Here is a 17,036-nt window from a genome sequence, read left to right as displayed (position 1 = left end):
ACCAAGATGTCAGTTGGAGGACTAAGGTGTGCCTGACCCACCTAATACGCATGTAAAAGTTGGACAGTGAATAAGGAAGATCAAAGAAGAATTGATGTATTTGTGCTATGGTGCTGGAGGAGAATACTAAAAGTACCATGGGCTGCCAAAAGAACAAACCCATTTGTGTTGGAAGAAGTATAGCCAACATGCTCTCTGGAAGCCAGGACGGCCAGACTTCATCTCTCATACTTTGGACATAATGTCAGGAGGGACCAGTGCTTGGAGAAGGATATCATGTTGGTAAACTGGAGGGTCGTAGACAAAGAGGAAGAGGCCCAATGAAATGCATTGGCATAGTGGCAGCAGCGATGGGCTCAAATGTAGCAACTATTGTGAAACTGGTGCCGGACTGGGTTCTGTTGTACATAGGTTGCTATGAATCGGTACTGACTCCACGACACCTAACAATAACAACAGCAGACATTACATGGACATCACCTTGTTGTTGTTAGGTGCCGTGGAGTCAGTTCCGACTCATAGCGACCCTGTACAAGGTTTCCAAGGCTGGAAATCTGTACGGGAGCAGAAAGCCTCATCTTTCTCTCGCGGGAACAGCTGGTAGTTTCGAACTGCTGACCTTGCGGCTCGCAGTCCGATTCGTAACCACTACGCTACCAGAGTTAGAATCAAGAAATTATAGAAGCTGTAAGAGACAGGGTCTTCCAACAGAGTGGACAGAGGAAAAGCTTCCCCTAAAGTGGGTGAATTCAGACTTGTAGCCTCCTGAACTTCTTTTCTATAAAGCCACACACTTCTGCGATCTCCAAGCAGCAGAGACACCAGGCAGCTACCTGCCCACAAACCTCTAGGTCGGACTTGCTAAAAACCCCAGCAAGTACTGACCTGAATAACTGTTTTCAAAGCATTTTGCTTGAAAAGTGTTTATACAATAGATCTGAGCAGTATCAAATTTGAATGATGTGGGAAACTCCTCACGGCAGGAGATTAAAAGAAAAAGGTAGGGTACAATTTTGTATATAATTTGACCTCTAGTCTATATTTTTAAATGGGGCTAGAAAGAGGAGAGGAAAGGGGAGGGGAGGGGAAGGGAAGGATGGAAAAGGGGAAGGGGTGATTTTAACTGACTTCAAATGTTAACAATAATTATTTCTGACAAGGTGATTTTAATTTTATTTGGCATATTTTCCAATTTCCAGATAAAATAGTCTTTTTTTAATCAGATAAAAAAATGTATAATAAAATGAAATGCTTTAGAAAACCTCCATTGTTATTATTTTTAAGTGCCATCAAGTCAGTTCTGACTCATCATAACCCTGTATAGGGTTTCCTGGGAGTGGCTGGTAGGTTTGAACCACCAAACTTGTGGTTAGCAGTCCAGTGCTGAACCTGCAACACCACACAAGGACTCATATTCTTAAAATATAGATCATCTTGTGGAAACTTGGAGAAGTAGAAACCCTCTCCCACTGTGATTTTTGGCTAGAACACTCCCCCCTACCCCACCCCACCCCCACTGCCCCATGTGCTCATAGTAACGCACTGAATTCTGTGTGTAGGTCCTGGTGTGGTGCTGTGGGTTAATGCATCAGACTGCAAAGCCGTTTGAACTGCAAGGTCAGCAGTTCAAGCTCACCAGCTGCTCCTCAGAAACCCTATATAGATAGGGTCAGTATGGGTCGGCACCGACTCGACGGCACTTAACAACAACAACAACAACAACATGCAATTTTAGTTGTAATCGATCCTGGGACTTCCCACAAGGCTGCTCATGTGTGAATCCGGGGACCTAGGAGGCACCCAAGGCAGCCACTTTCCTGCAGTTGCCCTTTTGGTCCTGCTGGTAGATCTCTGCCCAGAAAGATGGAGCCGCCCACGCACATAAAGTAGGTTGGATCACACGTAACTGCATTCGCTTTTACTCACCCAATCTCTAAGATGGATTTGCTGTTCTTCACAGCCAGGGCGAGACACTTGCCTCCTTCACTCGTTATTTTGTTTAGTCCTAGCCTGTAGACAGAGTCATAGACAGTTATCTCCAGTCTGCCGCAGTGACAGGCTGCCTGCCACTTCAGCTCAAGAGCCATAGAGGCCCCATCTCTCTATTGGGGTGCTGGAGTCCATTGAATGAAATTTTATAGCCATATTCTGGACTTCCTTTGGGGAAGGACTTGAAGCTCTGAGGAAGCAATCAGACAGGGTTCCTCCCTGAGGTTCTCGAAAAGACCTTTTCCACATGCAGCCTGGGTAGATTCGCTCCATAACGGCATATAGCCCGGGGTAGGCCAAGTCCAGATCTCTGGCACCCTTGGCAGGACATTTCTAAGACAGGGAAAGGATCAAGCTCCTGGCTTCCATTGGATAGTGGACCTTTTTTCTTAGTACTCAAGAGAGGGTAATAGTTAAAACTTTTCTTCTTGTCAACTGTTTGTGAAATCAGCATGCTAAGTCTTCCCCCCACCAATGGCAGGCGGTCCATTCAAAGTCTAAGTCTCACGACCGGGTCATCATTTCTCCACATAGGGGATTCACCTTCCACTTACCTGGGCAAACAGAAGACTTGAGTGTGAAAACTCTATGTTGACATTTATTCTTTGAATAGTGTAAGGAGAGAGCAAGAGAAGCAGAGGAGACGAGCAGCTATGAAGGAACCTTCCACACCCAGCTCCACTTACTTAAGGTGTGTGAGACTTTTGCATTCATCTAGGATTTTGGCGATGTACGTGGCTCCCACATCAGTGATCTGGTTGTTGTACAAGCTTTGAGAGAAAGCACAGGCATGAGATATCATTTAATGACCCCAATTTAATAAAAATAAGTGAGTTGTTGTTAAGTGTCATCGAGTCAGTTCTGACCCATAGCAACCCTGTATAGGGTTTCCGAGCAGCCACTGGTGAGCTTGAACTGCCGAACGTGTGGTTCAAACTGACTGGTACGGCTAAATGCTTTCCAAGGCCTGGGATAGAGGGAGAAAGGATACACGGAAAACAGAGTTGGAGGCTCCGGCAACCCGCAGCTGGGATTCAAATGCCTGCTCTCCCACTTTTCCCAATTTTATGACTTTGGATGAGTTACTTAACCATTTTGTGCCTAAGTTTCTCCATCTGTAATATAGAGGCAATAATCAAGCCATAACCCTGCTAAAGAAGATGATGTCATAGAATTTATAAAAATGATCATATAACACAAAACCCTGGCATGTAAGTGCTCACTGGTTTTGTTGTTGTTAAGTGAAAGTAGAACTTGTTCTGACTCAGAGTGACCCTCACTGAATGGCTGCTTTTATTGTTTAAGTGACGAATCGGGCTGCAAACCTTAAGGTCAGCAGTTCGAAACTACCGGCCGCTCCGTGGGAGAAAGATGAGGCTTTCTGTTCCCATAAAGATAGATGTACAGCCTTGAAAACCCTGTACAGGGTCGCTATGGGTCGGAACCGACTCGTCAGCACTTAACAACAACAACAAGTCGGTTCTGACCCACAGTGACCTGGTATAGCATTTCCTAGGACTGGCTGGCTATACCGTGAGCTTGAACTGCCAACTTTGCGGTTCAAACAGACTTTGCTGCCCAGCCCACTAACGCACAGCACCACATTAGATTAAAATTACAATCATCATCTTGAGAGGACAAAAAGTTTCTGGATATTGGGACCTTCTCAGTGTCTTTCAGTTATTTTACCACTTGATATGAATAATTCAACTGTAATGTAAAAAGAAAGTGGAAATTAAACTAAGGTTTTGCAGCATTCCATAGCCACACAAAACATCAGAGCTGAAAAGGGTCATTTGCTTCGTTCTACATGTTCTCATTTTAAAGGTGAGACCCAAAGAAGCTTAACAAATGGCTTCAGTTTACGTCAACAGTGGTCATGTGACTGGCTGTACTGGCCTCAAATCCCTTATCTCAAACTCCAAAATTCAAATCTTTGGGTAACTGATGTGGAGTTATTTACGGTCTTTATTTATCCCCACTTAGTTTGAGTATTGATAAATCTTGCTGAAGTAATATTAAAGTTTTTGAAAATGGGATACTACCCAAGATCCTACTGGGCATGTTACCAACCATGTAGCATCTACACTGAATTCTGATTCATGTCTGTCCCCAAGGGTTCTGGATGATGGTTTAGAAACACATACTAGTAGAGCCTAATACATACTGTTTCAATATTTAATGTTTATAAAATGTATCCCCCAGGTAGTCTCTAATTTCATCCTCCAGGAAGTTGGTGAAACTAGTTGTACAAAAACCAGTTGTCTGTTGCTTGCAGTTGAGTCAGCCCTTGATAAAGCAGCACAACAGAATGAAACCCTGCCCAGTCCCATGCCACCTTCATGGCTGCTTATAGATTGGGCCCTGATGACCCGTAGGTTCCCACTGGATGATTTTCATTAGATCCCCAGGCCTTTCTTCATAGTGCATTTTAACCTGGAAACTCTGTTGCTACCTGTTCATCATCATGTCAACATGCAAGCCTCCACTGACAGATGGTACCTACACATGAGATATGTTGGCCAGGAATAGATCCCCGGTCTCCCACATGAAAGGTGAGCATTCTGCCCTTGAGCCACCACCGCTATCCCTGTGCAGAAGTTACTTGCCTGTATCATGATGCAAATTTTCCAGATGAAGAAGCTGAGGCTCGGTGAGGTTTTGCAATTGGCTTAAATAGTGAATACTGGCCAAGCTAAGCTGCAGTGGGCCAAGTACTCTTGAGAAATACGTACCCCAGATATGTCAGGATTTTATATTTGATCATCTCTTCGTATAGCACCTTCACCCCACTGTCTGTGATCTGATTCACACTGAGTCTGAAACATAACAGGAAAGAAAAGTGAAAATCAGAGCAGCTCTTCATTTCACCAGGACCCAGAAGCATACAGGCCCTGGAGTCTTCCAAGTTATGCACATAGCCAGCCAGGAGGCTCTGAAAGAGGCTAGCCACTGTGGGGCCAGCAGACCCACCCAACACCAGTCCCTCAGTAGGCGACAGCCCAGCCCTGCTCATTTCAAGAACAAAGTCACATGAGAAAGTCACCAACTGCCTCTAAAGTTTGCATATATGGTGGCAACCAGGCCAGCTAGACCCTCGCTGAACAGAAGGGGACATGTGTTTGGAAATCAGTGGAAATGCCTTCTGGTGATTGCAGTGACTGTGGAGGGGACTCGCTGTCATCTTGGGAGTGGGGTCAGTCATGGTAGATGTCTGCTGTGATGGGTGAGGTTTTGCAATTGTGTTGCACAGAAGTGTTGCTGATATTAGTGCCATTGAGTTAGTTGGTCCTTACTCATGGCAACTCCATGTATTACAGAGAAGAGGTACTCCATAGGGTTCTCTTGGCTCTATTCTTTATGGGAGCAGATCTCTAGGCCTTCTGTGGAGCTGCTGAGTGGGCTCAAACCACCAACCTTTAGGTTAGCAACTGATCGCAAATCACTTGTACCATCCAGATTCATCCAAAATGTCAACAGCATCCACATGCAGAATCACCTTGGGCTAAGACTGACCTGCCATCTGACGAGGTCAGGTGTGCTGCAGTTGAGGGACATTGTTCGTGGGGCACAGTCTGTGTAAGGAAAGTGTAGGTGCCATCTGAGTGCCCTCTCTAGGTTAGACTTAGAAAGTGCAGAAACAGGGCCTTCAGAATTGTGAAGAACTCCTAGACAAGGACCAGTCACCTACTGGAATTCCGCTGGGAAGACTCTGTGCAAGCCAGATATTTTAACATAGATAAGTTGCAAGCCCTGGTGTGGTGCTGTATGATAAGCACTAGACTACTAACTGCAAGGTCGGTGGTTCAAACCCATCAGCCACTCTCAGAAACCCTATACAGAGTCACTATGAATCAGAACCGACTCAACAGTACACAACAACAACAAAAAACAGTTGCAAAAACACAATTTTTCATAAACAAGTAACACCCACCACAATCTCCCAACTTCTCTCCCCTGTCATGAAGGACAGAAGAAGGCTCAGGGATGGGTGGGTATGAGGGATGAACTGAGGGCAAGGGACAGGTTGAGGAAATATGAGGGGACTTCAAAACATTTATGGGAAAATTTCATGATCTTTTCTTTCCATTTTTCCATGAATTTTCTGAAGCCCTATCAATGTAAACAAATGGATGTGGCTGTGTTCCAATAAAACTTTATTTATAGAAACAAGCTCTAGGCTGAATTTAGAGTCCTGGTGTGGGGCTGTGGGATAAGCCCTGGACCACAAGTTCAGTTTGAACCTCCAGATGGGCAGTTCAAACCCACCAGCCGCTCCTCGGAAACCTTGTATAGGGGCATCATGAGTTGGAACTGACTCGATGGCACTTAACAACAACCACAAGCTGAATTTGGCCCACCAGCTAGAGTTGCTGCCCTGAGTAACAAGCAAAACACTGAATGTATAAAAGCTTGATTTTCAAACCACATCAAAAGACCATGCCTCCTCCCCGCTGCCCATAATACCCAGCGCAGTGTTGGGACACAGTGTGTGTATACTCTGAACTGCCAGGGTGTACCGTCCCAGCTGGCTACAAGATAGTCTTGTTCACTCCCAATATTTATGTCTGCTTAGAAACAGAATCCCCTATTTTCCAGCGGGGCACATGTGACCAAGTTCTAGCAATGAAATCTAAGCACAGGTGTGCTTAGCAGTTATAAGAACAAGTTGTGCCCTTCTTTGCCCTCCTTTCTTCCTGGTGGTGAGGATGCAGACAGGCTGACTGAAAGTAGGAAGCAGGTAGTGAGGACAGTAGAACAAAGAGCGGGGCTGGACCCCTGAGGACCACAGAGCCACCCTGCTAGCCGCGAGCTGCCTACCTCTAGGTTTCCACAAGGGAGAAATACACTTAAGCCACTAATGTTTGGAGTTTTCTCTAACTCCCAGCCAATGTGGATCCTAACAGATGCCCTAAGGGAGGCCCAAATGGGTCCTCAGCTGACAGGTGGATGGAGTGGACCCAGAATTTCCATCATATGAGATGGCAAACCCTGGGTGTGACATTACCTAAGCTCTGGAAACAAGAAGAATGGCTCACTGAGGGCAGAGAACAGACTTTAGGTTGTGCACTTTTTAAGCAAGGGTCCCCACACAATTTACAAGATGGTGTGGCGCTCTGGGTTAATGCGCCAGACAGCAAAGTCATTTGAACTGCTAGCTCAGAGTTCAAACTCACCAGCTGCTCCTTGGAAACCTTATACAGGGGAGTCGCTATGGGTCAGAACCAACTCAGTGGCTCTTAACAACAACAACTGCCAGCACAGCAGACACTGAGAAGCACTTCTAAATCCCCACAGTCTAGAGAAACGCCTGAGCCGGGTAATGGAGAACTTAAACCCTGCTAGACTGCTAACCATAAGGTTGGTAGTTCAAGTCCACCAGCTGGCCCTTGGAAAAAGATACGCTTTTCTACTTCCATAAAGATTGACAGCCTCAAAAACCCTACACAGGGTTAGTATGAATTGGGACTGACTCGATGGTACTTAACAATAATAACAAGAAGTTTACAAGGAGTTCTGAAGGCATAGTGGGCTGTTCATCAGGCTGCTAACCGCCAGGTCGGCAGTTCACAGCCACCAGCTGCTCTGAGGGAGAAAGATGGGTCTGTCTGTTTGTGTAAAGATTTACAGCCACAGAAAGCCTAGGGAGCAGTACTAACTCTGTACTGTAGGGTGACAGTGAGTTAGAATCAACTCCATGGCAGTGGTTTGGGCTTGAGAGTTTCGCAAAGGTTTCTTTCATACAGGAAATACAAGATACAAGTAGATCTCTCCTAAATCATCAAACAGGAAACCCCAAGTCAGTGTTTTTTGCTGAGCTGCCCTAGCAACAAAAGGCTGTTGGCTTTGATCTTGGAAGGTAACCAATGCTAATTAGCACTGTCTGCAATAACAAAAAATTTTGTGTGTGTAAAAGTTTTCACGGATTACCTCCAATCTCACCTAAATCTTAAAAAGGTAGGCATTTTAATGAGTTCTGATTCCACCATGCCCCAGCTGTGTGACCTTGAGTAAGTTACTAACTTCTCTGTGCTTCTGCGCTTTCATTTGCAAAAACCAGGACTAACCACACAATACCTATGTTACAGGGCTGTTAAGTGGGTTAACCGTGATAATATTTGCAATGCATTTATACTCAATCAATGCTGGTTGTTGGTATTGCAGTTGTTGTTATGTGCCGCGGAGTCGATTCTGACTCATAGAGACCCTGTATAGGGTTTCCGAGGCTGTAAATCTTTATGGGAGCAGAAAGCCCTATCTTTCTTCCACGGAACAGCTGGTAGTTTCGAACTGCTGACCTTGCGGTTCACAGCCCAATTCGTAACCACTATGCTACCAGAGCTAGGGTTCTCATATCATTTTGCCAGGTGGGGACCCTGAGGCTCAGACATATGAAGCAATTTTTAAAGTCCAGCTCTGTCTGACTCCAAAGCTTTGCTTCTTACCCTCTGCCACCTTGAGAGAAAGGAAGTCCGGACAGCGATGGTCCAGGAATTCCTGGTCCACTATGCTAGTTCTGGAGTCCCCACCCCCAGCCTGGCCTGCTGCTCCCTGGACCCGGCAACCCCACCTGATGACAGTGAGGCGGCTGAAGCACGGCTGTAGTTCCCTCACACCATAGTCATTGAGATTGTTGTTGTCCAGGTCGAGGGCCAGGCGTTTGTGGAAATGGTGCAGGACAAAGGAGAGGGCGCTGCAGTCAGCTGAGCAGGCGTTGCAGTAGGTCAGCTTGAGGTAGTTGGCGCAGATGCCTCTGGCCGCCAGCTGCCCCACCTTCTCGCTCTGTGTCTCGTAGATACAGCGCAGCATCCAGATGAAGGTGGGCATGGCTTGCACCTGGTTGAAGTCCCCAGTCTGAACTCGGGGCAGGTTCTTCAGGTAGGACCTCAGGCTGGCAAACAGATGTGCCCACAGGGCCTTGCGCTTCCTCTTCAGGGTGGCCACAGGCACCAGGTGCTGGAGGAGTTTCTGCTTGGATTTGGACAGTAGCCCACAGAGAAAGAGGTTGGTGAAATGAAAATGGTCCCTGTTTTTGAAAGGGTCCTCTCTCGCCAGGCCACTGCGGCCCAGACACTGAAAAGGGCCGAAGTGCGGGAAACAGGATGCCACCACTGTCTTCCCAGGAGGCACCCATTCCTGGAAGAATCTGAGCAATTCCTGCATGCTCACCTTGTCATCCACCACAAGAAAGAAAGCTGTAAAGAAGGCTTGGAGGGTGATGTGGAAAAATTCATAGGACAACTGCTCCCCTACAGGGCCCATTTCCAGCATGGCCCGCAGGAAGCCTAACTGCAGGTCGCCCTCCTGCAACTCAGAAGCTTGTACCTGCTCCTGGCTGAAGACAAACAGGTTCTTCTCCATACCCCACAGGGCCAACCTGCCCAGTGAGTGCAGGATTCCCTGGCCTGAGCAGAAGGCCTCCACCTGGCTCCGAGTGTTCCTCTGCACAAGGCTCGTGGGTTGCGTCCTGTTCAGGTGGACCTCGGTGGCCAGCAAGAAGATGTCAGTCAGCGTCAGCGTGCAGTCTGGCAGCTGCAAGGCCCCGTCGAAGGCAGAGTAGAAGTGTTGGAAGCAGCGGAAGATGATCCAGCAGAAGAGGGGGACAGCGCACAGGCTGCAGAGGTTGGGGTTGGCCTCTAGCTGCTCCAGCAGGCGGGCCTGCAGCGCCCGGTCGGGGAACATCCTCCTGGAGTAGGCCCGCAGGTGGCTAGGGGAGAAGCCCCGCAGAAACACCTTCTTTCTGAGGAACTGGCGCGGGATCTCGATGCCCGTGCGGGCGGTGAGCAGTTTGGTGGCCCCCTTGAGCAGCTTCCCACTGAGCAAATTGGCCAGCAGGACAAGGGGGTGGGCGAGCGCTGTGGGAGAGGAGATGTCAGGCGCGCTGCTCAGGTCAAAGTCCGAGTGGAGTTCGTCCAGGCCATCGAAAGTAAAGAGGGCAGTGTGGGGGAAGCGCAGCAGGAAGGTGAACACCTCCTCGGGGTCCTGCTCCGGGTAGCAGTAATGCTTGAAGAGCAGGTCTTGGAGGCAGAGCACATCGCTCTCCTTGAAGTAGCTGAACATGCGGCAGCGGAAGTGGAAAAAGAACTTGACCTCGCCGCCCACCTGGCCGCTGGCCCAGAGGCCCTGCAGCCGTTGCAGCAGCATGGACTTGCCCACCCCAGCGTTGCCGGACAGGAACACCGTCTCGGCCTGTTCGTTGAGGATGCCGGTGGAGTGGTCCAGGAGGCCATGCAGGCTGCCCAGGAGGCCCAGGCTCTCGTTGGTGAAGCCCACCAGCTCCATGACCGTGTCGGTGTATAGCTCCTCCAGCAGCAGCTCCTCCTTCTGACCATAGCACAGGATGAACTTGGAGTCGCAGGCCAGGTGATGCCGCAGCTTCTGTGTGTACCTGCTCACTGCCGGCACAGGGGAAGAGGCAGAGAGAGAGAGAGAGACAGGGGGAAACGGCATCAAAAGGGGAGGTCCTCAAGGAGAAGCAAGCACAGATACAAACAAAGCCCACAACCTGGTCGCGTGCAATAACTCCTCAAATGCAGAGCCCACCTGAAGGCCTTGGAGCTTCAATCTCTCTGCCTGCCCCTGTCTCATCCATTCAGAGGGCAACGGACTGCCATTGTGATCAGTGTCTGGGACTGCTTTCTTGTCAGTGAGAGTCACAGTGACAAGCCTCCCTACTCCTCTGTACAAGCTTGTCAACCAATGATGTGCAGCCATAAACAGAAGCCCCCTCAAACATGGGGGCCACATTGCATGGACCTCCTGTTCTGCTCCCAACCCACAGTCCTGTTCAAAGAGCACAAGCCAGCCCCAATGATATAATGGCTGTAAGGAAGAAACTACCCTCATCTTCCTTTTGCTATAATTCAGGCGCTTGGACCAAAGTAAAATTGGATGTCAAAACCTCTGGTGAAAAGGCATGGCCTTCATCATTAGTTTGGATTAAAATTGAATTGTTCCTCATCTAAAACACCACTGGGTAAATTGACATGAAAACCCATTTTCCAATATCACCAAGTCAACTATGGTCCCCAAGGAGAGGCCCTCAGGATAACTAAGCCTTGGCAAACACCACAGAGTGAGTCTGGGCCTGCCCACAGTGGGGTGGATGTTCTACCATGTTTACACCGGCATTGTGTGCTCAGCAGAACTGAGTCATGAAAATAGGCTTACACCCAAGGGAGAGGCTCTTCCCCAAACAAAAGGGTGTTCCATAATGGCCCTTTATCACCATCTGCAATGAAACATTTGTGTGATGAATTATTTAACGTGCTCTCCTGCATTAGATCCTGATTTCCCTGAGGGCAAGAGAATCGTAGCAGTGCCTGTTTGCCGTCTGATCTCTGGCACCCTGTACAGTGCTTTGGCACAGAGTGGGTGCACCATAAATTCTTGTTGGAAACAAGGACTGGCACCCAGAGTGGGTGAAAGAATACTGCATCAAAAGATTTTAAAAAGATTCAACCTTGAATGTGTGCAAGCAGGAAATTCTCTATAAATATCAGAACAGGGAGTAAACAAGAGGTCATAATTGAGACCACAATGACATTTCCATGGGACCAGACAGCGACATGTGGCCCGGTCAAGCACAGGCACTTGTGCTGCACTGCGGAGACTCAGGTCAGCTGTCTCTTCCTAAAATGAAGCCAACACTCCCTGTGAGGGTCGTGCATGGGCCGGCAATGGTGGATCAGGCCTTTGTGCCCTGTCAGGCTTGCACTACAGCATTGCTAGCACTTCCGGACCCCAGAGCCTGGCTTACACTGGTGTCTGCAGCCCCCTGGAGCTGACCATACCTGGGTCAGTGTTGACCACAGCTCTGCTCTGAATGAGCTGGGAAGGAGAGAAGCCGATCTCTGACAGCCAAGGCCTGAGGTCGACGTAAGCATCCTTGAGTTGTTGGAGGACGTAGAGGAGGAACTCGCACACTTCCTCGCCCTTGCTCTGCACCAGGTCCAGGAGTTTACGGACCTGGTGATGACACAAGCAGGAGGACATGAGCCAGAACAAGGGGCATGTTCTATGGGAGAGGCCCCAGGTGGGCACTAGGCAGGGCTTTGAGCTCTTACTACAGTCCCTGCTGATGTAAGAGTCTACACGGTGGAGACCTAGGATCTGTGAAATGGACCATCTTAGAAATAAACCCACACAGTTCTAAGAAACCCGGAGGCTTACACAATCCTAAAAAATAAAGAAGGTAAGACTTGCAACTAGAACCAGTGTCCACCAGTGGAATTCTGTCTCCTTTTCCCTCTTCACCTGATACTATTGCTGTCTAGTCCCTGCATGGTGCAAACGACTAACACACTGCTAATCAAAAGGTTGGTGGTTCTAGTCTCCCAGGAGCACCTTGGAAGAAAGGTCTGATGATCACTGTCATTGAACACTGCATGGAGCACAATTCTACTCGGACACACATGGTTTTGGCTAGATAGCAACTGCTTTTACTGCCATCTAGAGATTAGTGTGACAGTCACCCCTCAAGGATAATGAAATGAGGAATGGTGCTGGGACACACAGCAAGAGGACATCAACCACACCCCCACCTGAGTTTTCTATTAAAAAGTGGCATTTGTGTTGTTTTGAAAGTTCAAAAGAACAACCAAGAGAAGAGACCAAAGCATCTGAGTGTCTCACTGGCTTTCCCCAGAGAACTTTCTTGCCCCTCTTGAGCTTCAGTGAGGTCACATGACCAATGGGCTCAGCCATCCCTCTAGCCATGAAGGACCTTTTTTATTCTTGCTAATTTTAATGATCAGAAAAGGACACAAAGCTAAAGGGAAACCAAGGGAGATAAAGATGTCCCACATGCGAAATATAGAAAAGTCTTTACTGTCGACCCAGAATCACTCCGGCACCAGCACAATGCCCATCCTCTGAGTTCTACCCAGCAATGAGCGGGTAAAACACTATTGCTAATGCTTTATGCCTTTTCCCCTTTTCTCTCCTAATTAAAGTGATTTTTTAAAAAGAGCTGTTTGTGTGCCAAAGCACATAGCAATTGTGCTGAGATGAACAAGGGGTTTTCTGCCTCGTTGTGTATTCAGTCAAGAACCCAAGCAGTTATATTCTATGAAGACCCCAAAGTGAAAATCTGCCCAAAGCTCTTCACTCAAGTCAACAGGGAGATGAACCCTCTTCCGCATCCTGTCATTGCCAGCCCCTACCCCTAGGCACCTTGTCAGGCTGGGTTGGGCAGGCACACACGATCTCCACGTCTTCCTCGGAGAAGTAGTCATTCTTCAGCAGGTTGTCCAATAGGCACTGAGTGTTGCGGATGTGGGTGACCAGAAGCTCTCGGTTGATTCTGAGCAATTTAATGTGAGAGGGAGACTTTGACTGTTCTCCAGTTTCCATGTCACTGGGAACTGGCTGTTCCATGGTGAACGTAGCAAGCTGCTACTTTTCCCACATTCATCTTTAGCTGCATCTGGCTGCCTGGCAGAGGACAATCAGTCCCCAGATCTCCTGGCCCTGTAGAGACAAAGACAATCACCACCAAAGCCAAGGATACCCCTCTCTTCTCCTCTCCCAGAGTTCCAAGGTATCTTCTCTTCACTTACAGCAAGAAAGGTCATGGGTAAGAATACTACCTGAGGCTGAACAAAATGATGAACATAATTGATGCTGGTGAACTGGGTACTTGAAGATGGCTGATATTTTGTTACCTATATACAAGGGGGCTTCAGAAAGTTCATGGAAAATGGAATTGAAGGATATTGGAAATTTTCCTTGAAATTTTTGAAGTCCCCTTCTTACCACAATTTAAAAAAAAAAAAAAATCACTCAAAAAAAAAAGAATTTTATCAGAGATGTATTTAAGAAAAAAAAAAGTATATGCTTCTTGGGGGTTACATTGCTAGGCTAGGTGATCAGAGGCAGCTAACCTTTTTGTTTAACAAACTTCTTAATTATTTTTTAAGGCAAGTATGTACCTAGATCCTAATATGTGATGTAGATTGAAAGTTATATTGCATTACAAAAAGGTTATCTGAAATTGGAGGTTTCTGCTTCTCCCAAAAGGTGAACAGGTCCATATCTAAGGCAGATGATCTGCTAGGAAGGGGGTTGTTGGGGGAGAGAGACACAGACAAGAAGTCTCCTCTGGTAGCATGAGCCACAGAGTCTGGGGCAGGGATGTCTTGGTCATTAAAGCCTAGTCTGATTGTGCCACAGCCCTCCTCCATCCCCCACTACCCTCATACCGTGTGAATGAAGTGGGACAGTCAAAGGGCAAAAGGCAGGAGGCATGACAAAGAACTGGCCTGGAAACCAGAGTAGTGGATGACCACCAAAGTCTCCCCTCTCTCTCACTGCCCTTGGAAATCTCTGAAAACCTTGTGCCTCTGCTAAACGTCTCATCCAGGAAGGAAAGGGGCCCAAGCTATTTTATTTGGGTATTTAAAAGCCTATTGTTGATCTGAGTTATCCTAACATTGCATTGATTTGCTTTCTTGTCACAGAAGAGCCTACAATGGCTTCCTTTCTGATCATCCTTGTGTGTATAAACCCAAACCAGACCCACGGCCATTAAGTCTGACTCATAGCAAACCCATATAGGGTTTCTGAGATAGTGAATCTTTACAGGAGCAAACTGCCTCATCTTTCTTCTATGGAATGGTTGGTGGGCTTGAACCGCTGAGCTTGCAGTTAGCAGGCCCATGCCTAACCCAGAGTGCCACCAGTGATCCTTCTTTGGGTGTGGTGGTGATGGTAGTGTGCCGTGGAGTTGGTTCCAACTGAGAGCAGCCTGTATAGGGTTTCCGAGGCTATAAATCTTTACAGGAGCAGAAAGCCTCATCTTTCTCTTGTGGAACGGCTAGCTAGTAGATGCAAATTGCTGAACTTGTCATCACTACGTGCTTGTCATCACTATGCGACCAGGTGTCCTTTCCTTGGGTGTATAAGTGGGTAATGGTCTTGGAAGTAGGAAGATCTTGAACCAGCCATTTAGTTCTTTGTCTAGATAGGAAAGCCAGAGAGAGTCTGAGATTTTTTGTTAATCTCAAAAAATAAAGGTTTTCATAAACCTCTAAACAATGTCCGTGTCAATAGTGTTCCAAAGCACAAGTCTGTCAAAATGTTTTCCAGCCACAAGTAGGAGTGTATTACCTTTGACACTTTCTTCCTCAACTTATCAAATTGTCAAGATACAAGCCAAGTCTTACAAAGATTCTCAACCTCACCCCATACAGCTTTCTTTTTATAATCTCTCCAACTGAGCAAGAAACAGGATAATTTTAAGCAGCAAGAGAGCCTTACCAAAAAGAATGAAAAGGAATGAAAATGATCAGTTACTATTTAACTGAAAGTCTGCTAACCTATTAAATGTGAATTCAGCATAGTCTATTTTGGTCACTTTCACAGACAACTTTAGGATCCTCGATTTTAGAAAATTGGTTTCTTGACTGGAGAACAGTTGAATAGACCACGTTTAAATTAGTGGTTAATAATACCTTTTCCAACACCATACCTCAAATTCGCCAATTCTTCCATGGTCTTCCTTATTCATTGTCTAACTTTCACATGTATATGAGGCTTGGGTCAGTCAGGCATACCTTAGTACTCAAGCTGACAGCTTTGCTCTTGAATACTTTAAAGAGGTCTTGTGCATCAGATTTGCCTAATGCAATGCATCCTTTGATTTCTTGACTGCTGCTTTCATGATTCATGGTGTTGGAAAAGAATATTGAAAGTACCATGGACTTCCAGAAAAACAAATTGGTGTTGGAAGAAGTATAACCAGAATCCTTAGAAGCCAGACTTTGGCTCTCATACTTAGGGCATATTATCAGGAGGGACCAGTCCCTGGAGTAAGTCAGCGAAAAAGACGAAGCCCTCCAATAAGATGAATTGGCATAGTGGCAGCTACAATGGGTTCAGGCGTAACAATTGTAAGCATGGGGCAGGGCTGTGCAGTATTTCATTCCATTGTGCAGAGAGTCGCTATGAGTCGGAAACCACTTGCAAAACAGCGACAATACCTTTTTATGTTTCTGGCATTGCTCTTTGAAGTAAGACAGACACTTTGAAACAACATTTTCCTTTAAATCTTCAGTCTCCAACTTCTTTCTGGAATCTGCAATATCAAAGAAAAGAAAGGTTTCTTTCAGATTTCTGTGGTACCAAATCCAGAATAACTGAATGAATGGATGAAGTTGGAAACAGGATCATTTTTAAGACCTTTCTAAACATTAATCAGTCAGGCCCTGCACTTTTTTTTAAAACTATAATTCAGTGCCATAATAGATTAATTTGGACGATTCTATGAGAGCTTCAAAAAGTTTGTGGGAAAATCCCACTATTTTGTAATTCCTTTATTCCACAAACTTTTGGAAGCCCTTGTATATCACCAATGCAAACAACAAACATTATCACTGGCAGTAAATAGATAGCAGGCCACAAATGCAGTGGAAATCAAAGAGTGTTCTATATTCCAGAGGAATGGTGCTGTAGGATAAGCACTGGACTGCTAACTACGAAGTCGGTGGTTCAAACTCCCCAGCTGCTCCTTGGAAACCCTATGCAGGGTCCCTATGCATCAGAACAACAACAGATTCCAGATGGACAGCGCTGCAGCCAGGACTGAGGCCTGCTTCCTGTTAGAATTACTTGAGAGATACAGCAAAAGGGAGATTTTCTCTTTAAGATGATCATAAGCCTGAGAGAGACTTGGAAAGAGAACCACTTTCTCACTCTGTGATTCAGTCAGTGCTTTCTTGCCATGTCACTGTACCAGCCAAGAACAGCTTGGGTACCACCAGGGGGCGTAGCTCCATTCTTTGGAAGTCTTGTAATGGGTGTTACCTTCCTTCCTCCCTCCTCTTCTCATTTCTCCATCTGTCAATGTCTCATTGCTTCTGTCTTTTCCAAGTCTGGGATTCCCACACAAACAGTGACTTGCCTGCTTAGCCTTCCTCATAGTAACCTCTTTCCACTCAAGGTGGAAAGGTAGGGAAAGTCTGATTTATGGTCACCTGAACACGTCAGCATGCTGGCAAGAGGCTGCTGTTCCGTAATCCCCAAAGCCCTGGTTTGAGATTTAATCA

At 46.7% G+C, this 17,036-nt stretch overlaps 1 protein-coding gene across 1 annotated transcript in view; it reads right to left on the bottom strand.

The window, feature by feature from the left end:
• Positions 1-13,368, bottom strand: part of NOD1 (nucleotide-binding oligomerization domain containing 1) — a 31,521-nt gene extending 18,153 nt beyond the window's left edge. Inside the window, exons 1-6 of the mRNA XM_006832167.1 lie at positions 13,165-13,368; positions 11,784-11,958; positions 8,561-10,385; positions 4,725-4,808; positions 2,676-2,759; positions 1,927-2,010 (exon numbers count right to left, since the gene is read on the bottom strand). Coding sequence (XP_006832230.1) covers positions 1,927-2,010; positions 2,676-2,759; positions 4,725-4,808; positions 8,561-10,385; positions 11,784-11,958; positions 13,165-13,368 — 2,456 coding nt within the window. The remainder of the gene's footprint in view (positions 1-1,926; positions 2,011-2,675; positions 2,760-4,724; positions 4,809-8,560; positions 10,386-11,783; positions 11,959-13,164) is intronic.
• Positions 13,369-17,036: the final 3,668 nt, after the last annotated feature.

Source organism: Chrysochloris asiatica, unplaced genomic scaffold (assembly GCF_000296735.1).
Source record: "Chrysochloris asiatica unplaced genomic scaffold, ChrAsi1.0 scaffold00006, whole genome shotgun sequence".
In the NCBI taxonomy this organism is placed as follows: domain Eukaryota; kingdom Metazoa; phylum Chordata; class Mammalia; order Afrosoricida; family Chrysochloridae; genus Chrysochloris; species Chrysochloris asiatica.
This window is presented reverse-complemented; position numbering and strand designations above follow the sequence as displayed.